A 25,819-nucleotide genomic window follows, 5' to 3' on the forward strand; every position below is an offset into this window, starting at 1 on the left:
ATGGATGTCCTCACACATGGTGGCATTGTCTAATGGGGTAAACACATTTTTCTCTCAATGATTACGTATAGGTGTTCCTAAATTCCTTATCTAAAACATCTCAAAAGAGAGTATTGAGTCAGTTAACCAATCCATCACTACCCTGACAGTCAGACTGGGAAACATCAAAGTAGGCCTAAAGAAAATTCTTTAAAAAAACAGTCTGGTCATACAAAAGGGAATTATACATAAGATGGGGGTCCATGGTACATTACTGCAATCTGGAAGTGTGAACCTGAACAATACATCAACAATACAAAAATGGGTTAACTGGTGAAAAGAATATGGAAAAGGGAAATGGAACTAGGACACAGCTAAAATCCCAATAAATAGACACAATGCGCTTGGGTGATAGTCAGGCATGTGACACAATACCAAGAGTATGGGTGATACACAAAAGGTCAAAACAATACACAAATTTAAACTCTACCGCTGGCCGCTACACCATATACGGTAATCTCAGCTAATGTTCCAGTTACTTCTTCGGGGAAAAATGAAACCTGGTTTCCTTTATGGTACAAAGCCATATACTACTTAGGAAGCAAAACAAAACTGAGTAATGTAATATATAAATTAGGTCACCATGTACAAGAGTCACAGATCTATAATTTCATCCTTATGTCCAATCAGGATACATAAATTTAGGGCTGCCTGTTCCTTTAAGGGAAGAGGCAGTAAGTGACAGCAGGTGACACACTTTGATTCTGTATATCTTTTTTATTTTCCTTGAATACTATTCATAGCCAAATTGACATACACTGGTGAAGTGTTGTCTGTGTCGCGCACAGTTATGAAAAATCATATCTGTGAAATTTAGCAAATCAACCCAACTGTTGTACAGCAATACACATCGTCATGTATATCCCCTCACAACACAGGTAAACTTGTAATAGTATCAAAAGCAGCAACATAAAACAAACATGCATAAAATTAAAAACGCACAAAACATCAAGCCATCAGATATGTGAAATTCGGGCCTGCTTAATTTGTCAGGTTTAAAATCCTTACCCTCCTTTTGACAGTAGATCACCAGTTAGTGGATATCGGCTGTCAAATACAACTTTCTAACATACAGGACCAGCAAGAAAAATTCATGATAGGACCACATACACAAACATAAAAAACACATGAACATTTCTTTCCAAAGGAGTTACGCAAAAACACATCTCCTTTCAACCAACCAAACTCACGTGTCTTGTCTGCTTTAAATCACCCAGAACAATCCATGAATGATCTGTAGGCAGAAGCAAAAAAAAAAAAAATACACAACACACAAAAGAGAGACATTTCTCATAACAAACAAATATCAATTACAACTTTTAATCAGAAGATAAAACCTGATACACATTAACAAACACAAAAATACATTTCCATTACTTAACAGTTACCATCTTGTCAGTCACCTTGCAACATGAAGCCCTTTTAACTTTCCAAAAGTAAAATCCTTTCACTGACACTCCATGTTAGCCTTGTGCCACAATCTCCACTGTAAAAAATAATTCTTAATGGGCAAATCGTTCTCACTTAGGCATGTAGCCTTCAAAATTTTAGTAAAGGGCTGCATCTTATTTTCTGTCTAAGACTTAATGCACCACTTCGTTTTCTGTCACATAAAAGCAACTAGCAGACATTATTTTTTAGAGCAGAGACACAAATGTATCAGTTCTGCAGAGCATTTAACATGATGTTGGGACTTTCAAAGAAACCTTTTTTATATTACCCTTTGGAATTAAGTTCTTTAATTTTATTGATGTTCTTATGGAGAAACCAGAAACCCCACCTTTCAGAGGCCTGTTTAGCAAGGTCATTCTGCATTCCACAGAGACAAGGCCCTAATTTAAAAGGTCACAAATGTCAACATGACAGCCTCTTCCATTGTTTACAGGGAAACTAAAGATAGCATCTCAGCGCAACTTGAGCCTCTGCAGCTTTCCCAGCCCCCAGCTTCTGCTCACTGTGAATTATCTCTATTCCCAGATTATTAAACTACATTTACTGTGAATAATTCACAAAACCTAATATCACACATACCAGTTTTTAGAACAAATGCTTGTTACACTACATGTATGCATTTACTGAAGCCTAAAGCACTTTAAAGCTATTATAAATGGCAAGAATGCTGTTTTAAATTGTCTATTTTACCCAAATTCAACTTTGATGTTAGGGGTACTTAAAAATAAATATCCTATAATTGTTTTACATATTAATCATCCTCAGAATGTTCTTTACAAACTGCAGAGATTGAACATTAGACATATCTCATGTGAATCCTTAGAAAAATGAGTTTTGTACGCCTGCGCTAAGTGAAATTCCATATGCTAATGTTCTCATTATGCAGTGTAACACAACTTAAATTAAATTATAATGCTAGGAGGTCACAGTATGAGCATTAAGCTTTATGAATAGAAAAAAACGAATTTTGTAGCACTTATTTTTAATAATTATTTTTCAAAAATTATTAATTATTTTTAATAAACCCAATCATTTTTGATAATTTCACATATAAAAGCGAGCTGCATCCCTTGCCCATCATTTTAGACGCATTCATTTATAAGCCTAAGCACAGAAGCCTAACTTATAACATGACAAAATGTTTGCGCTACTTTTTATCTGTCTTTCTAAAAAAGGACAATTTTATTTAGCAACAGACCCACGAATATGCTTACAAAAAATGCAAAAAGAGAGAAAACTCTTAATTGAAATGCCTTCCTGTAATACAAAATAATGAACCTTAGTTTTGGAACCTTTTTAAAATGACATTCTGAAATGTAAAAATGTACCTGTGCAACTGAGGGCAAAGTCATGGCTGAATAAATATTCCTATTTATTTAGCTTGTTTCTCAATGTTTGTAACGTAAGCACGGTGGCTGTCTATTTAAAACTAAAACTAAGACATTTCAAGTTTCAAAATGCGTGTGCAATACAGCAAGGTCCAATGTATTCAGATTATGTATTTGCCTGTTAATATCTAATACAATGTATCTAAGAAAAATGCTGTAAGTTTATTTATTTTTCGCAAAACACCCAATTTCATTTTTGGGGGCTTTTTTATTTCTAGTGAATGTGGATTTACATTTTAGTTTTTAAGCATTTAGACATTTTGCTTAATAATTCAATTTTATTTATTATGTTTTGGCTCTCAAAAGAGGGCCACATAAAATTTACAAGATAAAAGCAGAAGACAAGTACATATCAAAATTATGACATTTAAGAAACATATTTAAGTACAAAAATAACATACAATGGCAGATCTACAGCAGGTCGCAATGTCAAACATCTCCAGAGGCATATTAATAAATAGCTAAAAAACCTTTAAAAAAGTTAAAAATATGGAAACAGAACATTTCATTAGGAGGCCAATAAAGTGCTTGGAGAAAGCTGTTCAAAGTGGAAATGCCCAGACGGATACAAATAAATTTTAACCATCTGAGACGCAATTTACGGAGCGCAGGGCAGATCAATAAAACATGCATACAATCCTGGGTACTCAATTTGCATAAATTGCACATAGAAGAAGAACCGTACCATTTGGATAAAAGTAGGTTTGAAGGTACTAGGTCGTAACGTAGAAGAAACCAAAATCTACGAATACCATGCGGCAGGTTCCATGTAACATAGGGTTGGGCCAACTTCATCACATAGGAATTAAGGAGAAGGTCTACATTCCTTTTTTCACAGATTAACTTTTTATCAGACTGAAAACATAGTTCCCACGAGGCCTGTTTTAAAACGAGTTTTAACTGTAAGGGAGAATACGAAAACAAAGTGTTTTCATCTAATTTTAGAAGGGTTACGGCTTTTCTAAAATTCCTTACAAGTTGTGAAAACTCTTTAAAATTACCCAGTAATTCACTTCTGAGGAGAGCTCTCATCGTCCCTAGTTCAGCTCTAGCCAGGCAGGCCACCCATCTTACTAGGGCACATAGTCCCTGTACCCAGCTGCTCCTGAGACCGAAATCGAGCCTACAGGCGGCCAAAGAGCACGCAGTATTTAGAGAAGATAGGGATCTTAGGAGTTTCCCCTCAATCTTATGGCAAAAGTCCCAATATTTGACCTCTATAAGTTCTATACCATACAGTATCGTTGCGGGTATTTTAGACCTATACACCTCCAATAAACACGAGAAGTGCCTTTTCCCCGTAGCCTGATAGAGGGAGTTTAAACCTTTGCCATGGGCGAGGGCTTTGCGTGAACTATGATCAATATGGGGCCTCTCACTCAAGTTAGCCGTGATAATTTTCCCCAGGAAGGTATAGGAGTTAACAACCTCCAGTTTTTGGCCACCGATATACCATCCAAAATTTACAGATCGGCACTTCTTCTTACCGGCTTAATAGACTGAAAACATCAAAAAGAAACACAAACACACATTTGAGCTCATTTCAGACATAAAAAGAAAGGGGTCAAACACTCAGGACACACAATAAGGCGCGATCGCTATTCACTTACAGAAGTTGCACTAATGGGAAAACCACATAGACATTTAAATACATATTTGACCCACAAATCAATAACCATTTGCAAATACTAGTTGTAAGTCATATTTACAAGAAACGTTTCTCAAAAGTGTTCCAAAAGACTGAAAAAACAGCCCAACAGACTGATGTATGTCCAAGAAGTGAAAATGCACTCAATTCACTAGCTTTGGATAGCAGAACACCAAACAAAATCGTTCTGCATATCTTCGTTCATAAAACTGCGCAGAACAAAGGATCCTTGTTTTGTATTATGTCATATTTTAATTCCCTGGGGATACAAAATCACCAAGGAAGAAATATGTTTTTATATCTAACCTATTTAGATATTCCCTTTAGGGGAAGCCGGCTAATCCAAACATATACAAAGTTGGCCAACACAAAGCTTCAAATTTGCTAAGATCCGGCATCTTATAGCTCACTAATCTAGCTTCAAACTTCAAGGGGCTATCTCTATCGATACACTCGTAAATATACAAGACCCTCGGTTTTTGAAAATTGCAATCTTCAAATAAAACTAAGGACCAAACAAACTAAGCAAAGAACCACAGAACCAAAGAACAAAGGACTGGGAGCGACCCACTTATACTTAACTCTTACTTTTACTAATCAAAACGTTATCCAAATTCTAACTATCAAGTTCTACATGACCTAACGGTATTTTTATAATACTCACGCCAAAAAGGTTCTCAGTCAGGAGTGACATCATGTGGAGGATCAAAATCAGGAGATCAGAAATATACTGGGCTGCAGAAACAAAGAATCTCCAGAATCCCTGTGCACAGAGTACCTTCTTAGTAGAATCCTGTTCTGTCCTCCTCAGTAGATTTCAGTCTCCTGACAAGATCACTCCCACAGAAAGTCACTTCTCTGATGAGCCCAACGTTGGGCGCCATTTGAGGAAATCCAAAATTTTCATTCTCAGGGGTCTTACTAATATCAATAAAGAACTTGGGGAGTGAGGAGAGAGGGGAGTGAAGAGAGAGGGTAGTGAGGAGAGAGGGGAGTGGGGAGAGAGGGGAAGAGAGGGAGGGGAGAGAGGGATTGGAGAGTGAGGAGAGGGTGGGGAGAGGGGAGTGAGGGGGAGAGAGGGGAGAGTGGTGAGAGGGGATAGTGGTGAGAGGAGAGTGGTGAGAGGGGAGAGTGAGGATAGTGAGGAGAGGGGAGATTGAGGTGAGAGGGAGGTGAGAGAGGGAGGGTAGAGTGGTGAGAATAAGGAGAGTGGAGAGATAAGAGCGCATCCCTCATTTCAGTTCTTCTGTTGTGGGCAGTGGAGTATCTTTACTCACTATTGTTTGGTGAGGTCCAGCCCTAAAAACCTGTCCTATAGGAAACAGCCCCTCCCCCACAACCAAGCACTGCTCTCCGTGGCTTATTTATTTTTGATGTTATATAGCGCGGGACACGTGGCCAGAGCGGTTTACGCTGGTGAAGGCAGAGCACAGAGAGCCATGTGCGAGCACACTGTGTGCAGTACAAAATACAGAAACAACGAGGGTGGATGCAAATGCAGATCATAAAATGATACCTGCACCGCTGGGTGCCTCCATCAGACTGGTGAGCCGCAAACAGAGCAAAATGTATCTTTGATTGCCGAACGTCCTTGAGAGACACTGGCCTTTAGCAGACAGTCCTTTTTTCACTCACACCGTTGAAGGTGACAGGCGGCATCCCAAAATAAAAAAATAAGAGTTCTTCACTTTCTGTTTTTAAACTAATTATTTGGTTTGAAAAAACTCAGATGACTAAAAACATGGCGCAACTCGTATTTATGGCGCTGAAAAATGGCAAACTGTCAGTGAGGCACTATTTAACGAAAACACGTTTTCGATTTTTTTGGGGGGGTGGTCACAGCAAGGGATGGGCAGGAGGAAGGTGATGCGTAGTAACGTGACAGTCGCGCTGTTTACTGAGGTAAGAAACCGCAGCAAAGCTGCTTCAAACACTATTTTGAAATACCGTTTATATTAATATGTTTGGGGTCTAGACAAGGTGTGTAGCCAGTGATAGGATGCTGTGCTGTGATGCCCTATTGTTTTACAGCACTTAAAACTGTCAGTGAGGCGCTATTTAACGAAAAAACGTTTTCGATTTTTTTGGGGGGTGGTCACAGCAAGGGATGGGCAGGAGGAAGGTGATGCGTAGTAAGGTGACAGTTGCGCTGTTTACCGAGGTAAGAAACCGCAGCAAAGCAGCTTCAAACACTATTTAGAAATACCGTTTATATTAATATGTTTGGGGGTCTAGACAAGGTGTGTAGCCAGTGATAGGATGCTGTGCTGTGATGCCCTATTGTTTTACAGCACTTAGAAACCACACCACTGGGGTTGAAGCGCTATATAATAGAGGTTAATATTGCAGAGGGCTCCTGTATGGTTGACGCGTGGGTACCGGAAGGAGGGTTCTTTGGAATGTGCTATTTTTTACCGCGGTTAGAAACCAGACAAGTGCATTGAAGCGCTACATAAAACAGGTTATCGTTCTCATTACCGGGGCCGTGAGGGAGGCTGGCTGAGCTGACGGGCTGAATTGAGCGGTTCCTGGTGCAGTCTCAGTTTTCTTGTGCTGCCGCTGCCTCTCCCCCGAGCTCCACTCTAGCGCTGCGCCTGCACCTCTGGGCACACAGTGAGGCTTGTCTGCAGATGGCACGTGAAAGGGAAGGAAATGCGAGTTTCTCTCTGGAGCCACGAGGAACTTGGAAAAAGCGGCGGAGTTTGTATGACTTTAACAGGGGAAAAAGCATCCACGTGGGACAAAGTTCAGCGGAAAGGGGGTGCAGCAGGCTGCGGCGGTGCTGTCTGACAACGGGGGTGGTCTGAGGTAATGCGTTCATTTCAGGGAACACAGCAGATTTAATTGTTTACAGAAACGAGGCTGCAGACTTGGAAGTGACAAAGGAAATGGTGAGAAAGAACTACAGAATGCAAAAAAACAGTAAATAAAAAGCAGAAATAAAGTTTAAGGGAGGAAAAGAGTAGGAGTAAGAGAAACTGAAAGGCAAAATGAAGTACTGACAGAAAAAAACAACGCAGAAGGAAACTTAAAGGCAAGACAAACAAAAGGGACAACTAAGCACGGCCGTGTAAAGTGAAAGTACGGCCGGCCTGGGCAGTGAAAGGGGAGGAGGGAGGAGAAATGCGAGTCATGGCATCAGCAGCCTTTAATGTGCCGCCCGGCCTTGCAGTGAATATTTAGGGGAGGAGAAGTGCCGGCTGGGGGAAGCTTGAGATGCCTGAGGAGGCTGGTGGCTTTGATGTGCACGCGCTTTTTGCCAATGCGCTTGCGCATTGAGCTTGTTTTTCTCAGGCACTGCAACAAATCGCCGAGATGGTTAAGCTCTGTTTAAGCCACAATATAGCTCGCCAGCTATGCGCAAGCGTATCAGCAGGCGAGCCCTAAAAACTGGAGGTGGGCAAGACCATAGACAGTGGATGATGGCAGATCTGTGCAAGAGGTAGAACAGTACAGTGGTCTTATGAGGAACCACTGCTAGTGGGAAAAACAGGTTTATATGTGACCTGAGAAGTATAGACAGAAGTTAGATGAAACAGGGTTTTCCTGCTTTCCTGAAATGGTGCCATGGTTAATATTTCTTTAGGTAGTGTGATGTCCCTGCACAGCTGCCATTTCTGTGGTATGGCAGGGGCACAAGTCTCGAGTCTATGTTATAGGGGGCCATGGAATGTGGGTAATAGCAGATCTGTGTGGGTGGAAGTAACCTGTGTCTGCATCGTGGGACCAGGAACCTTGGGATAACGTGTGGTCTGTGTGGGAAGTGGGTGAATGTACAGCTCTGTAGTGAGGGACCACAGATTGTGGTTTATCTGTAATGGTGAGACCAGAGGTCCGTAATGAGGGATCACAGACTGTAGATAAGACAGATCTGGGTTGAATGAGTTTGAGACATGTCTGTGACGATTGGATTATGGACTGTGGATAACAGTGGATGTGAACATGATGGAGGGTGCACAGGTCTGTTAGGAGGTACTATGAGCTATGGTCTGTGTGAGATAATAGAAGCAAAGGTGTCTAATGTGAGACTATGTTCTGAGGGGGATACGTGGTCTCTGTAGGATGGAAATAGTGCAGGTCTGTAATGTGAGACCATGGACAGTGAATAACAGATGGTCTCTGTGGGATAGCAGTAATTCAGGTCTGCAATGAGGGACTGTGGATAGGGTTGCCACCCAGCCAGCATTACCGATAAATCAACTGCTGGGGCTGGGGTTGGTATTGATGACATGGTTGTCATGATAATGGCTGGCAGTGCTTAGTTTGTAAAATAATAAGTGTCTTGGCAAAAAATATTTCTCAGGAGGCCAATGCAGCTTCTGTCACCTAAACTTCTTGCCAGTGCTGCTAAATTCCAATACCAACAACACATAATTACCATTGCAATCCTACAAATGTGACCATTTGGACTTTTCTGTGTGACCCAAAATTTTAAGAATGGCCTGAGCACACCAATGTTATGTTTTCTAGTCATATATTGACTTGTCAAACACTTTGTCCATATGCTTTTTTTTAGATAGACTGGCATTGCCACCATGTAGTAGACTGTCAAACATATGTGCCTGTGTTGTGAAATATGTGATGGTGCAGAGCACAGGCAAACACCGCACAAAATAAGCACAGACGGGCTATATGTAAAGTCTGCCTTTGCCAGGATAGTGCCCTGGGTCGAAATAAATTTGCCACGCCCCAGCTACTGGTGAATAAAATGAGTCACCAGAGAGCAACTTTTGTATTCAGAGGCCAGTCACTGGCTGATAATACCTGACTTTTGACTGACCTCTGTATACAGACATCTCTGCACCTCCCCCCAGCTCACCTGAATCACTTACTGATTAGCTCCTCATGCTGGTGCCAAGTTGTTTGTCGTGTGGGTGGAGGGGGGGGGGGGTAATAGAGTATAGCAGCAGGAGGTGAGCAGTCAGGAAAGCAGACTTGGTGGTTGTTAAAAATAGCGCCTGAACTATGTTAAAAATGACTGAAAGCACTTATTGTGAATGACTCGAACCAGGTGCCAGAGAGGGCTTTAGTGCTGGTGGCACCAGGTGCGAAAATTATTTTTGGCTCCCCCACACCCCATGACCTCCTCCTCGAACTCTCCCACTACACCCTCTACAGGTCAGCGCCCAGTGTGGCTGCACCAGTCGCACTGCCCTAAAGCCGGCACAGGGACTCTGCTGTCGGCATGACTTTAATGCAGATACCCCTTGTGCCCCCTGAAGATTGGTGAGCAGGGCCTGCTCCCAGCTCGCCCTGCCAAAAACTGGCTCTGCCTGTATTTTTTTTTTTTTTTTTAAACCTTTATTGTACCTTCTCACAATTACACAGCAAGTCGCCTACAACCCCGAGGGGCCGGCCGCTAGAATAAGAGAGAACAGCAGTGACAGCCATGCGGAAATGAAGTTCATACGTTAAGTACGCTACTGTAGTGAATGGGCACATCACCAAACAAGTCGAAGGTATTTAGTCAAAATCACATTACAAATTAAGTGAGGTTTTCATTTTTTGTTTTTTGAAAAGAACCAAAAGAACAAACAGGCAATCACATTACGGTCATTGAGAAATAATAATGCAGGTTAGCTGTACAGAAGATCCTTAGGACAGTATAAGTTGCTATGTATTATCCGGGGATCTCATCCGGAACGGGGAAGGACTTGTCCCCCACCCTCATTTCTATCCAAATGGTGTCCCTATCTCTTTCTCCACCCTTCACTCCACCCCTCCCTCATCATCTGATTCCAACAGATCATCTTCTGGCAGCGGGTCACAGATTTCGCCACGGTACACATTCCATGGGGACCACACCCTATTCCACTTGCCCGGACACCCACGGCTCAGATACACCGCCCTTTCAGTTATCATTATTTTGTCCATATTCATGCACCACTGTGACTTTGTAGGAAGTTCTGCCGCCCCCCAACGCTGAGCAATATCTCGCTTCGCTACAATCATTCCCAACGTTACCCACAGACGACTATGTCTGGGCAAATCTGTTGGTTCCCACACGTTTAGGAGACATCGCCTTGGTTCTGGGAGGATCGAAATCTCTAGGGCCTGAGATACAGTACGCAATACCTGCCGCCAGTAATTTTGTATGCGTGGGCAGTCCCAAAACGTGTGGAAAAAGGTGCCCTCCTCCCCACAGCCACGTAGACAAAAAGGGTGTGGTGTCCTGTGGATGCGGTGTAGCAGTGTTCTTGTGTAATATACCCTATGGAGAACCTTGAGTTGGACAAGTCTCATCCTAGCCGAGATGCCCACCTCTCTCGGTGACGCCAGAGCCTCATTCCACTCGTGTTCATCTAGGGCGTCCACCTCCTGTTCCCATCTTTCCTTCAGAGGAGCCAGTGGGTCCGGCGAGTTGTTCAGGAGCTTACGATACGTCAGCGAAGTTGCTCTTTCCGCCATAAAGTCAGTCAGGAGGCGATCGTCCAACGGGGAGGACTCAGGTAGAGTCGACCCAGAGGGGATGGCCGCGAGCAGGGTATGACAAATTTGTACGTATCGGTATGATTCGTGTGGCCCTAGGTCGTATATTTCCCTCAGGCGGGTGAATGAGATAACTTCACCCCACTCCCACATGTCGCCCACCGTGGATATTCCGATGGAATCCCAGTGGGAGAAACCCTTGCTAATTCTCAAGTTGCCCAAGGCGCGTGTATCCCAGAGCGGGGTGAGTTTGGTGATTTTCCTCTTCCAGCCTAATGCCGCTGTCGCCGCGTGCCAGGTCTCCACAGTGAGTTTAGTGGGCCCTGATAGGAGTCTCAGTTTTCTTCGGTCATAGAGTGGGGCAAGTATATTATTAATGCCCAGCTGCGCCCTGTCTGCTTGAAATGCCGGATCAGACTGCGGGGCGTGTAGCCATTGATTAATGGGCTTAAGTTGCGCCGGCCAGTAATACAAGTGCAGATTCGGCAGTGCAATGCCCCCATCGTACCAGTTTCTACAGAGTTTAGCCTGAGCTATGCGCGCCGGCCGATTGCCCCACAACAGCCCCGAAACAACCGCTGCTACCTTTTTGAAGTATCCTGCCACCACCAAGAAGGGCGTATTATCTAGGATATATAAAAAGCGGGGCAGCGATTTCATTTTGTACAGTGCTGCCTTCCCCAACATGGTCAGTGGCAGCCCCGCCCAGAAGTTAGCGTCTTGCTTGAGACGTTCCAGCGGTGGCACTAAATTCAGCCTCTTATACTCAAGTGGGTCCCTTGTAACATGAATCCCTAAATATTTGAAGGAGGAACCGGCCAGTCTCAGGGGGCAGTCTGGTCCGAGCGTCGGGATCTGGCCTTTCAGTACGTACATCTCTGATTTGCTCCAATTAATGGTGTAACCAGAAACCCTGCCATGCTCGTCGCATAAGTTCAAAAGAGCCGGCACTCCATGCTCGGGATCCGTTAAATACACCAGCATATCGTCCGCATATAGGGACAGGCGGTCTTCCCATCCCTCCCTCCATTGCAAGGGTGTTTGTCTTATGCGATTAGCCAGTGGTTCCAGGGTTAACGCAAAGAGCAAGGGAGACAGAGGGCAGCCCTGCCGGGTGCCCCTTCCAAGCGGGAACGTGCACGAAATGTGGCCGTTTGCTACCACGTGTGCCACGAGCGCCGCGTAAAGTAGCTTAATCCACGATATAAATTTCGGGCCAAAGCCCATGCAGGACAACACCTCAAAAAGGTAGGCCCATTCCACCAGGTCAAAAGCCATCTTCGCGTCCAGGGCCAAGATAACTGCACTATCACTAATCTGGTCTTCCCTCGCCAGCACCCCATGAACCCTACGAAGGTTTAGCGCAGTGTTCCTATGAGGCATAAACCCCGATTGATCTGGGTGAATAAGATCAGGCAGATGAGCCAACAGCCGGTTGGCCAGGAGTTTAGCCAAGATTTTGCTTTCCGCGTTCAGTAGGGAGATGGGGCGGTAAGAGGAGCATTCCTCCTGAGGCTTACCGGGCTTTGGTATTGCCACAATCGTGGCCGTTCTCTGGTCTAGTGGGAGCAGCCCTTCTCACGGCATTCCTCATACATATTGAGCAGGTAAGGACTAAGGTCCTCAGATCGTGCTTGATACCATTCCACCGGAATGCCGTTCGGACCGAGGGCCTTTCCGGGCTTGAGCGCCCTTATGGCAAGCTGTATTTCGTCGGTGGTTAATGCCGCATCTAGGTCGGCCATTGCCTCCGGTTGCAGTATTGGGATATCTATTCCAGCGGATGCCACAGTTGACACATTCTCAACAAAGTAGTGCTCTGTGGCCCTTTGAAGAGCCTTCTTGATTTTTGGGACTTTAAGATAAGACGCCTGAATGGGGTATATGCGGCGACGCAACTTTGTCTGGGTGGAAATGGTGAGAGTTATCGGAGAGTGATCTGAAATGCCTCGGGGTGGATGTCAACAGTGTCGACCTGCTGTATCCCTTCCCCCAACACCAAAAAGTAATCAATGCGGGAAAGACTGTTATGGACTGTGGAGTGGAACGTGTACTGTATGACCTGAGGATGAACATGACGCCAAATATCTGCCAATCCCAGTGCCTCTAGGAACCGCTGAAACCGGGAGGGTCCCCCCGGCGAAGCAGTCACCGGAAACCTATCAAGCTGTGGATCCGCCCGTTGCGTTAAAATCCTCACCCAAAATTACATCACTTTCGGGGAGAGATAACAAAAAATCACCAAGGGCTGGAAGCATTACTGAATGGAGGGACGGCGGAATATATACAGAAACCACTGTCAAGGGACGACCGTCCCACTGCCCCACCACCGCCACAAAGCATCCCTGACTATCAGTTTTCGTGCTCAGTGGAATAAAGTGTGAGGATTTTTTGATCAGGACACCCGTACCTCGGGAACCCGATGAAAATTCCGAATGCACAATCATCCTGTATCCCCTCCTATCTAAGGCCTTAGTAGTCCCTCCCACCAAGTGTGTTTCCTGCAAGAGTGCTAGTTGGGGTTTATGCCGTTTCAGCTCGGTTAGCACTAGGCCGCGTTTCACCCTGTCCCCTAGGCCTCTTACGTTCCAGGAAAGTATCCTAAGGGCGGAGCCAGTAGACCGCGCCCCATCTTGCCCCACGGCATTGAGTTGTTCATCCGCCATCTTTAATCACGCCACCCCCCACAAATCTTCCAGAAAGAATCACTCGTACCTGCAAAAACACCATTCTAATAGCACCACACACTTCAGTTCTTGACCGACTTAGTGAATTTCCAATGAAAAAGAAACAAACCCCCCCATCCCTTCCCTCCCTGCCTCCCTGCTTAACGGTCCTACAACTGCCCGCCACCCCAACTTAGCAGAGCGCTTAACCCATCCCACAAACAGAGTACTTACACGTCGGGGGAGAGTGTCTCCCAAAGCAGGCGGCTCCCTTGCTGCCCTCGGGATGTCCAGGCCGGCGTCCACAAACGACATATATGAGCAACCAATGTGGGAGGAAGTCCAAGTCCAAACATTTCACGGCCTGCTGACCTTATTTGCCCCCGGCAGCCCTGGACAGGTCCTGCGTCGGCGATGCACTCGCACTCCTTCCTGCCGAAGTCTGTGAGCCGGGCCGGCTGTCGTTTCGGTGTCTGTTGCGCTGTCGGCCAGACGTGCGATCCACTGTGCGCCATCCCTCCAGCCAGTCTCTTGCTGCCTCGGGGGAGTCAAAAAACCAAACCTTCTTGTCGGCAACCACCCGTAGCCGGGCCGGGAATAGCATAGAGTACGGCAATTCCTGTTCGCGTAGTGTCTTCTTCACTTCCAGAAAAGTTCTCCCCCGTCTCGTAACCTCCGCTGTGTAATCCGGAAAAATGGATATCCGCGAGTTTTGGATCTGGATGGCAGGTGCCACTCTGGCCGCCTGGAGGATCGCTTCGCGATCTCTGAAGTTAAAAAGTCTTGCTAGGATCGGACGCGGGAGGGCCCCTGGCTTAGGTGTTCCTCCAGGTACCCTATGAGCTCGTTCAACCGTGAAGAAGTTAGAGAGCCCACATACAAGTCCATTGCCCCCTTGGTTTCAGATTCCGGAACCCCCAAAATGCGGACGTTGTTCCGCCGGGAGCGTCCTTCATGATCGTCCAGTTTGTCCTTGAGCAGTTTGTTATCGGCCTGCAGCTTCTCCATTGCGACCTGTAGATCTGAAACATCCTCCACCAATGATTTAGCTACCACCTCCACCTGCTTCACTCTTTCACTCATCTTCTGGAGGTCCGCTCGTATCAGGGTCACTTCGGTAGCAGTCGCACCCACCGTTGCTTGTACCTGCGCCAGGGCGTGCAAGACATCGTCCAGGGTAGCCTTCTTTGCCCCTTCACCTTCCGTGCCTTTGCCCACAGATCTGCGCTGCTCCGGTTGGGAGAGTGTTTGTTGTTCGTAGGCGAATTTACCGAGCTTAGCCTGGGTGGTGGTTTGTCGGAGTCCCTTCCCCGCCATTGTGGCACGCCCTCAGAGCACTCCCGGCGGATGGGTGGTCAGGCCGCCCTTATTTCAGCGGTGTCCAGTCTTCTTAGCAGGCAGACACGCCAGTCGTAGGTTGCGAGTCACTGATGGCGTCTAGTCCCTTCGGTAGTGAGGCCGTACCAGCACTGGCGGACGAGATGTAAGATGGCGGCGACCACGCAATCACTTTCGAAATTCAGTTACACTTATCGCCGCAGTAGTTCACTGTACCGCCTTGACGTCGGAGTGGCAAAGCCAGGTTTTGAGTGACCAAGAGGGATTTGCAAATTTCAAGCCCCGCTGGCGTGGGTTGTGTCGGCCGCGGGCACTTCCGCTTGGCCGCGCCGGCGATGGTCCACTTCCGCCCGGACAGGGCTAAACTCAGCCACCGCGGCTGCACTCGTGCCGCCAGGCCGCACTCTGAGGCCAGTTGAGGTAGCTCTTTCCTCCCGTTCCCGGGGCGTAAACGCACCCAAACTTCTCCTGCAGCTGTCGTTCGGTCACCGGACCCGGGGCACCCCTTCTGGGTTCTTTGTTGAGCGGATAGGCATGCGGATTGATGCGGGACGCCGCCACGCTACGGGAGCCTCTCTAGTTTGCTGCCGCCATCATCGGCTGCTAGCCACGCCCCCCTGCCTGTATTTTTATGTGTCACCTGGACCTCTTTGCCTTGATGTTAACAAGGCAGCAGCTGATAGGAATGGCCAACACGCACTGCCCCACCTCTTCTACCTCGCACAATAATTGGTGACTCTGGCAGACTTGACACATGCACAACTGGAAGGCACCAGTCAGCATAGAAGCAGCTAGGTGGGCTGTCTGGGAGCATGAGCATCGACTGCTGTACTCCAGCGATGTGAGCCTGAATGCTGACAGGCACTACACAGCATATTACCTATTCAAAATCAAACTTCTGGAAGGTTGGGTGTTATATATTGAAATGTGACTTTAATTTAGGAAGGTGGATTTTCACATGATTGTGGAATTCCACCCATTGCTTGGGTTGACCGTTCCATGCGCGCCAGTTTCCCTGGTCAACATGGGAGGTGGTCGCAGCAACTGCTATTAACCAAAAAAAAGCCTGAAAAGAGCCTACCTGAAGACTTCCTCGCTTCTATTTTACGACACTGGGCGTGGCTAAAATATGCTGCCTTTGACTTTCAGTCGACTATTCGTTCTGGATTTCAGCCAGTCTCACTTTTAAACTTTCAGTCACCAACGTAAACAAAGAAAAGCATATTTGTTTTCCAGTGCGACTTACCTCAGATTACACCAGATGATCTGATTTTTATCTGACTGTAGAATTTTGCACTTAAATGAGAAGATGGAGTCTGGCTTACTTTGTGTCCCCAACATGAGTGATATTTAAAAATAAAACCTCTGGGGGGCGTGGCTAGCAGCCGATGATGGCGGCAGCAAACTAGAGAGGCTCCCGTAGCAAGGCGGCTTCCCGCATCAATCCGCATGCCTATCCGCTTAACAACGAACCCGGAAGGGTTGCCCCGGGTCCGGTGACCGAACGGCATTTGGAGGAGAAGTTTGGGAGCGTTAACGCCACGGGAACGGGAGGAAACAGCTACTTTAGAGTGCGGCCTGGTGGCGCGAGTGCAGCCGCGGTGGCTGGGTTGGGACCTGCCCGGACGGAGGTGGAGCATTGTCGGCGCTGTCAAGCGGAAGTGCCCGCGGCGAGCGCAGACCCACGGCAACGGAGCTTGACGCTTGCAGATCCTTTTAGATCGAATAAGGGGTTGCATTCTTGCTCCTACGTCGAGGCACTACAGTGGACGACGACGGCGATAAGTGTTACTGGAGTTGCAAAGAAAGTGCGTAGTCGCCGCCATCTTACATCTTGTCCGCCATTGTTGGCACGACTTCTCTCGTCGAAGGGACTAGACGCCATTCCTGGATCTCAATCCTGAACGACTAGTGCGTCTACCAACTAAGAAGACTGGACACCGCCGACTCAAGGGCGGCTTAACAGACCATCCGCAGTGACCGATCCGTCAGCAACACGCCGTGACTGACTGTACGCGCCAGTGTGTCACTATGGCGGGGAAAGGACTCAGAAACGCCACCACTCAGGCTAAGCTCGATAAATTTGCTTATGATAAACAATCACTCTCCCAGCCGGAGCAGCGCAAATCTATGGGTAAAGGCGCGGAAGGAGACGGGGCAAAGAAGGCTACCCTGGAAGACGTCTTGCATGCCCTGGCTCAGGTGCAGGCAACGGTGGGAGCGACTGCAACAGAAGTGACTCTGATACAAGCGGACCTCCAGAAGATGAATGAAAGAGTGAAGCAGGTGGAGGTGGTAGCTAAATCATTGGTGGAGGATGTCTCAGATCTACAGGTCGCAATGGAGAAGCTGCAGGCCGACAATAAACTACTTAAAGACAAGCTGGACGATCATGAAGGTCGCTCCCGACGGAACAACGTTCGCATTTTGGGGGTCCCGGAATCTGAAACCACAGGAGCCATGGACTTGTATGTGGAAGATTTGATAAAAAACCAACTAGCCCCCAAGGGTCTCTCTAACTTCTTCACCGTAGAACGGGCCCATAGGGTACCTGGGGGAACGCCTAAGCCAGGGGCCCCGCCGCGTCCGATCCTAGCAAGACTTTTTAACTTTAGAGATCGCGACACCATCCTCCAGGCGGCCAGAGTGGCTCCAGCCATTCAAATCCAAAACTCGCGGATATCCTTTTTTCCGGACTATACAGCGGAGGTGACGAGACGGAGGAGAACTTTTCTCGAAGTGAAAAAGACACTGCGCGAACAGGAATTGCCATATTCTATGTTGTTCCCGGCCCGGCTCCGGGTGGTCGCCGACAAGAAAGTTTTTTTTTTTTTACTCCCCCGAGACAGCAAGAGACTGGCTTGAAGGATGGCGCACAGTGGAACGCCCCTCTGGTAGACAGCGCAACAGACAACGGAACGATAGCTGGCCTGGCTCACAGACTTCAGCTGGAAGAAGCGCGAGTGCATCACCGACGCAGGACTTGTCCGGAGCTGCCGGGGGCAAATAATGTCATCAGGCCGTGAAATGTTTGGACACTGACTCCCTACCACGTTGTTTGCTCATGCAGGTCGTTATTGGACGCCGGCCTGGGTACTCCGAGGGCAGCAAGGGAGCCGCCCGCTTTGGGAGACACTCTCCCCCAACGTGCAAGTACTCTGTTTGTGAAATGGGATAAGCGCTCTGCTCAGTTGGGGTGGCAGGCAGTTGAAGGTCCGTTAAGCAGGGAGGCAGGGAGGGAAGGGTTGGGGGGGGGGTTGTTCTTATTTTGTTGGAAATTCACTAAGTCGGTCAGAAACTGGTGTCTACGTTGTGTGTGGCGTAACTAGAATGGTGTTACTGCAAGTACGATTGATCCTCTTTGGACGGTTTGCATGTGGCTGCGTGATTAAAGATGGCGGATGAACAACTAGTTGCCGCGGGGACTGCTGGGTCACGGTCGAATGGTTCCTCCCTTAGGATATTTTCTTGGAATGTGAGGGGACTAGGGGATAAGGTGAAACGAGGTCTGGTATTAAACGAGTTGAAACGGCACAAACCCCAATTGGCACTCTTGCAGGAAACACATTTGATGGGAGGGGCTACTAAGGCCTTAGATAGGAAAGGGTATAAGATGATTGTGCATTCCGAGTTCTCGTCGGGCTCCCGGGGCACGGGTATCCTGATTAAAAAATCTTCACACTTCATTCCAATAAGCACGAAGACTGATAGTCAGGGATGCTTTGCAGCATTGCTGGGACAATGGGATGGTCGTCCGCTGACAGTGATTTCAGTATATATCCCGCCGTCCTTGCACTCAGTAATGCTTCCAGCCCTTGGCGATTTTTTATTATCTCTCCCGAGAGTGATGTCATTTTGGGTGGGGATTTTAATGCAACGGCGGATTTACAGCTTGATAGGTTTCCGGTAGCAGCTTCACCTGGGGGACCCTCTCGGTTTCAGCGATTCCTAGCGGCAATGGGATTAGTAGATATTTGGCGTCATGTTCATCCTCATGACAAACAGTACACGTTCCATTCCACAGTCCATAACAGTTTGTCCCGGATTGATTACTTTTTGGCTTTAGGGGAAGGAATACAGCGCGTTGACACTGCAGACATACACCCTCGAGGCATCTCAGATCACTCCCCGATAACTCTAACCATTTCCACCCAGGCAAAATCACGTAGCCGCATATACCCCATTCAAGCATCGTACCTCAAAGTCCCAAAAATCAAGAAGGCTCTCCAGAAGGCTACAGTGCAATACTTTGCTGAAAATGTGGCAACGGTGGCCTCCTCCGAGGTGCTATGGGAGGCCTACAAGACAGTACTGAGGGGGCAAGCTATAAGCTCAATCGCAGTCCACAAAAAGGAGCAGGCGGCTGAACAGTCTACACTTGAGCTAAAACTGCGTGAGGTCACAACTTTGCACGAGGTTGACCCTACTGAAGACACGGCACACACCCTTACGCTCCATCAGCGATTATACACAGAACATGCTCGTCTCACGGTGCAGGGGCACATTACTGACACACAGAATCGGGTATATGACGTAGGTGATAAGGCAGGAAAGATGTTGGCCCGGCTTGATAAAAGAGGGGGCAGCTCCAGAGGGATTCAGCAGGTGAAAGATAGAAATGGTGTGTCGCAGACCAACCCTGAACGGATAGTGGAAGCACTGGTGGCACATTTCGGACAGGTGTATACCCCTGTGAGGGAGGTGACCGCGGTCATGGCCCAGGGTGCATTGAGTGGGATAGATATCCCAGTATTGCAACCGGAAGCAGTGACTGACCTGGATGCGGCCATAACTAGCGATGAAATACAGCTGGCAATACGAGCGCTCAAACCCGGAAAAGCTCTCGGCCCAAACGGCATTCCGGTGGAATGGTACCAATCCCACTCTGAGGACCTTAGTCCGTACTTGCTCGAAATGTATGAAGAATGCCGAGAGAAGGGGGTGCTTCCACTGGATCAAAGAACGGCCACTATCGTGGCAATACCGAAGCCCGGTAAACCACAGGAAGAGTGTTCCTCTTACCGCCCCATCTCCTTATTAAATGCAGAAAGCAAAATCTTGGCTAAACTCCTGGCTACCCGGTTGGTGGCTCATTTACCTGATCTTATCCACCCAGATCAATCGGGATTAATGCCTCATAGGAACACCGCACTAAATCTTCGCAGGGTTCATGGGGTGCTGGCGAGGGCAGACCAGATTCGCGACAGCGCAGTTATACTGGCCCTGGATGCGAAAATGGCATTTGACATGGTGGAGTGGAATTACCTTTTTGAGGTGTTGTCTTGCATGGGCTTCGGCCCGAACTTTATATCATGGATTAGGCTGTTATATGCGGAACCGGTGGCACACGTGGTAGCGAATGGCCACATTTCACGAACATTCTCGCTGGGGAGAGGTACCCGGCAAGGCTGCCCTTTATCCCCCTTGCTTTTTGCGCTATCCCTGGAACCACTGGCTAATCACATAAGACAAACACCCTTACTTAAAGGAATACAATGGAAGGAGGGGTGGGAAGACCGCCTGTCCCTGTATGCAGACGACATGCTGGTATACTTAACAAATCCCGAACAAGGTGTGCCGGTTCTTTTGAATCTATGTGACGAGCATGGCAAAATTTCGGGATACACGATTAATTGGAGCAAGTCGGAGTTGTATGTACTGAAAGGCCAGATCCCGACACTCGGGCCAGACTGTCCCCTGAGATTAGCTGGTTCCTCCTTCAAATATTTGGGGATCCATGTCACGAGGGATCCACTGGAATATACGAAATTGAATTTGACGCCACCGCTGGAACGCCTCAAGCAAGACGTTAAGTTCTGGGCGGGGTTGCCACTGACCATGCTAGGGAAAGCAGCACTGTATAAAATGATGTTGTTGCCCCGCTTTCTGTATATCCTAGATAACACGCCCTTTTCGGTGGCACCGGGATACTTCAAAAAGGTAGCCGCGGTTATTTCTGGGCTGTTGTGGGGCAATCAACCAGCGCGTATAGCGCAGGCCAAACTACACAGAGGTTGGTACGATGGGGGCATTGCATTGCCGAATCTGCACCTATATTACTGGGCGGCGCAACTTAAGCCCATTAATCAGTGGCTACATGCCTCACAGTCTGATCCAGCTTTTCAATCAGATAGGGCGCAGCTGGGCATTAACAATATACTTGCCCCACTCTATGACCGACGCAAATTACGACTCTTAACAGGACCCACCAAACTCACTGTGGAAATTTGGCATGTGGCGACGGCTGCGTTGGGCTGGAAGGGGAAAATTACCAAACTCACCCCGCTCTGGGACACACGCGCCTTGGGAAACCTGAGATGCAGCAAAGGCTTCTCCCACTGGGATTCCATCGGTATATCCACGGTGGGTGACATGTGGGAGCGGGGCGAAGTTATTTCATTCGCCCGTCTGAGGGAAATATATGACCTAGGGCCACACGAATCATATCGTTATGTACAAATACGCCATGCTCTCCTCGCGGCCATCCCCTCCGGGTCGACTCTGCCGGAGTCCTCCCCGCTGGAGGATCGCCTCCTAATGGACTTCATGGTAGAAAGAGCGACATCGCTGACATATCGTAAGCTTCTGAACAACTTGCCTGACCCGCTGGTTCCCCTGAAGGAACGGTGGGAGAGGGAAGTAGACGCCCTAGATGAACACGAATGGAATGAGGCATTAGCGTCACCAAGAGAGGTAGGCATCTCAGCTAGGATGAGACTCGTCCAACTCAAGGTCCTACATAGAGTGTATTATACAAGAACACTACTACATCGCATCCACAGAATACAGCACCCTTTCTGCCTACGTGGCTGTGGGGAGGAGGGTTCCTTCTTTCACACGTTTTGGGACTGCCCACGCATACAAAATTACTGGCGGCAAATATTACGCACTGTATCACAGGCCCTAGAGACCTCGCTCCTCCCAGAACCAAGGCGATGTCTCTTAAACGTATGGGAACCAACAGACTTACCCAGACATAATCGACTCTGGGTGACGTTGGGGATGATTGTGGCGAAGAGAGATATTGCACAGCGTTGGGGGGCGGCAGAACTACCAACGAAGTCGCAGTGGTGCATGAATATGGACAAGATAATGATTACAGAGAGGGCGGTATACTTAAGCCGTGCGTGCCCAGGCAAATGGAATAGGGTGTGGTCCCCGTGGAATGGGTACCATGGCGGCATATGTGACCCTCTGCCGGAAGACGACCAGTTGGAATCAGATGATGAGGAGGGGGTGGAGTGAGGTGAGGTGGGAGGGATAGGAATGCCTTTGGGTGTAATGGGGGAGGGGGGTCTGTCCTCCCTCACTTCGAACAGGGTCCTCAGACAATGCATAGCAACATATACTGTCCTATGAATCTTTCGTACATCTAAACTGCACTGTTATTTTTCATTGACCGCATTGTGATTTCCTGATTGTTCTTTTTGTTCTTTTCAAAAAAACATAAAATGAAACCTTACTTAATTTGTAATGTGATTTTGGCTAAATACCTTCACCTTGATCTCGTGATGAGCCTTTTTTACAGTAGCAACGTAATTACTGTGTGGACTTCATTTGCGCATGGCTATCATTGCTCTTTATTAGCGGCCGGCCCCTCGGGGTTGTAGGCGACTTGCTGTGTAACTATAAGAAGGCACAATAAAGGATTTAAAAAAAAAATTTTTTTAAATAAATAAATAAAACCTCTGTATAATCTGCTTTTACTTTTTTTCACAGGAAGCTCATAGGTGACTGTTAGAAGAGTAGAAAATGGGACCTTTTGAAAGTTATGGTGTTACAAGGCTTCTATTCTTTCCAATAAGGTTGTCAACCCTGACAGTGGATAACAGTGGGTCTGTGTGGGAGGAGACCAGGAGAATGGATACAAGCAGATCTCTGCTGGATGGAATTAGCGATGGTTTGTAATGAGGACTGTGGATAATAGTGGGTCTGTGTGCGATGGAATAGTGGACATTTTTAACAAGGAACCATGGACCGTGCAAAACAGCGAGCCTGTGTGAGCCCAGGTTGGCAATGATGGCTTATAGACTGTGGGGGGTCATGTTTATGTAGGTTGTGTGTCACCCTTTTGCTACCTAAGGGGGCGCAAGAACGATGCGAAACCTAAATCGGATTGATTATGCCACAAAATGCCACCTCGTGTGGCCTTGATTGGCTTGATAAATCTAGAGCAACTCCATGCAGCACAAATCACTGCATTGAATTACTCTGCACCAGGGAAGCGTCCCATCGGTGGAGCGTGGGTGTTCCCGTGCATGGGCCCATGGATTTGAGCACATTACCAGATTTATCGCTAGTGGTAGACGTGGGAATGCGTCAAAAGGCTGCGCGTCCCAGGTGAGTCAAAGCGAGGAGAAATATCTTTATTTCTCTTTGTTACTTCCTCTTTGGTGTCTCTTCCTACACAAAAACAATCCTGCTTACAAAGCAGGCACCAGTGTACCATGGTGCAAGGGTGCCTGCGTTGGCGTTAGGCAGCACATTGTGGGCAGCACATTGTGGGCCAGTGCAAATTACAGGAATGCGCCGTATATTGTTAAGTATGGCGCATTCCTTCCCTTTCCCTATCACGCAGAGCAGCACAGTAAGGTGGCTTGCTACGCTGCATGATATCATTATTAATATGCCCCTGGATAGTCATCGATGCGGAATGGAGGAAACACGTGTTTGCGATGAGAAATCGTGGACTGTGGTATGTATGAGCTGAAGGGACACGAGTCTGAAATGAGGGACTGTGGTCTGTGGATATGAGGGGGTTTGGATGGAACGGAGGGCGCCACGGTCTGCAATGAGGTGCATTTGAATGTGGGGGATGGAGGGAGCATGGGACTGTAATGGGGGACCAAAGGAGGTGGTATTAATCAGAATGGAAGTAGCTCAGGCCTGTGATGAGGGGGATTGAAGTGGTGGACTCTTGGACCCTAGTTACTCAGTTCCATCTTCTGTTTTTCAGCCGTTTCCTTGGGGAGATGGAAACCACAGCCTTTTTCACAACCCTCACGCCAACCCTCTCCCGACGGGCTACGAAGAGAAGCATCACGGCCCGTGAGTGAGGCCACATCCAGGGTTCCGCGGGATTCCAAAAATGCTCGCCCATGGCGGATCCCTCGGAGACTCCAGAAGATGTCTCAGCACCTTAAACCCTGTCACAGAAACCCTCAAAATGGCCTAGTGGCCTTTCGCTGCAAAAGAAAGAGCGGTTCAATGAAAACTACTAATCTATACTGTGCTCACCAATTGTGGTATTGTACATTCAATGTGGTGGTTATTATTAATAAAACTTTATATTCACTTAGATGGGAAAGTCATATTTTTTGTCCCTCATCATATAGGGCCACCTGGGCTTCTAGGTGACAAATTCTGCTTTAGGAGTTTGCCTAACAATAAGCAGCTTCTTACTAATCACGCCCTAATTACCAGACTTTTTCACTGTTATATTTTAGAGAGTAATTTCACAACTGTAAAGTACTTTTCATACAGTGCTTTATACCCCTACGTGGGGTGCTGAAGCACATTTTCCCATTGGTCGCCCCCTATACCACATAGGAGAATAGTTGTATTTGTTGTCTTCTTATGTGAAAAGTGCTTTGGTATCATGCCAGATCGAGCAGAGGCGGTGCTCTTACCTTCTCCTGAGACACACTGTGTAGCATTGTGCTGGAAGAGGAGGTGTGAGGGATCCCTGTGCAAATTATAATTAGGGCTACCGGTTTTATGGTATTTTGTTTTTTACATTTCCGTCTGTATTTATCCATATTTATTTTATGGCCCTTTTATTTGCATTTATCCATACATTATTTTATGTTTTGAGGAGAAATGGAGTTGTGAAATAGTATATTTCCACATTTATTTAACTGTTAAATATGCACTCCTATGCAGCCACATATAAAAAACACTACAAGACAGGGAGAAATTGCCATTATATATACACATATATGTTAACATATGCCTGATTTAATGGGAATCCGATCCTGTTTTTAATTCCCCATGGTGTCTGGAATTCATGAAGGACAGCAAGGAGAGTCACTTACAAGAAGCACAATTTTCTGTATTTTCCCATTTTAAAAATAAATACAGACAGAAAATAGATTGGTTTCTCTCTCTATTTATCTATAAAAATCAGTAAAAACGGAAAACTGGAAGACTTATAATTAGGACCAAAAGATATAGTCATCTACACAGCACCAGGGAGAAGAGCAGCAGAATGTTATGTGCATGTACACTAAAAAGTGGTGCAATCAGAGAAGGCCTAGTAATCCATGCAGCAACATGCACAGTGCAGAGATGTTGTCAAACAAGTAAATGGTGCCAAAAAGGAAGGAAGTTGGGGCTTAATAGGCAGGGAGCAGTATCCATGCATACATTTTGAAGGTAGGGATACTGGCTACTGTCATGAATGAGGAAAGACATAGAAAAGCAATCAAGGCACCTAATTTACCAGGCCCTAGCGGAATTTTTGCGCAGCCGGAGCGTCAGTTTCACTGTGCTGCAGCATATTTACAATGTGACGCAACACCACTTTAAGTGGCTTTTCATGGCATTGGAAATATGTGCCCTTTTCATGCAGAACACTGGGTGTTTCTGTGAGTGTTCCCATGCAACACCATGGAATCTGAAGCATTCCGAGATTTACGAGAAATCGTAAACCTGGGAATGCGCCAGATTCCTACGCCTCCCCAAGGGAGGCATAGGAGTGGCCCAATGAGGAGAAATGCTTTTATTTCTCCTCATTGTTTCCTCTTTTTGTGCATGCTGCATTCCGCAGCACGCATAGAAAGAGGAAAATGCCATTAATTCAGTGGTGTAACAAAGGTTTAAGGGCCCCCCTGCAATGTACATGGAGTGCCTCCCGCTAC

General features: G+C 47.0%; 1 protein-coding gene across 2 annotated transcripts in view; it reads left to right on the plus strand.

Annotated features, from left to right (window-relative positions):
- The window catches only part of LOC147703185 (cytochrome c oxidase subunit 6A, mitochondrial-like), a 56,507-nt gene extending 32,247 nt beyond the window's left edge, over window positions 1-24,260 (plus strand). For both annotated transcript variants that reach the window (XM_086928894.1, XM_086928895.1), the window contains exon 3: window positions 23,917-24,260. In XM_086928894.1, coding sequence (XP_086785020.1) covers window positions 23,917-24,012 — 96 coding nt within the window. In that variant the 3' untranslated portion in view covers window positions 24,013-24,260. The remainder of the gene's footprint in view (window positions 1-23,916) is intronic.
- The last annotated feature ends 1,559 nt before the right edge of the window (window positions 24,261-25,819 follow it).

Source organism: Lissotriton vulgaris, chromosome 7 (genome assembly GCF_964263255.1).
Source record: "Lissotriton vulgaris chromosome 7, aLisVul1.2, whole genome shotgun sequence".
In the NCBI taxonomy this organism is placed as follows: domain Eukaryota; kingdom Metazoa; phylum Chordata; class Amphibia; order Caudata; family Salamandridae; genus Lissotriton; species Lissotriton vulgaris.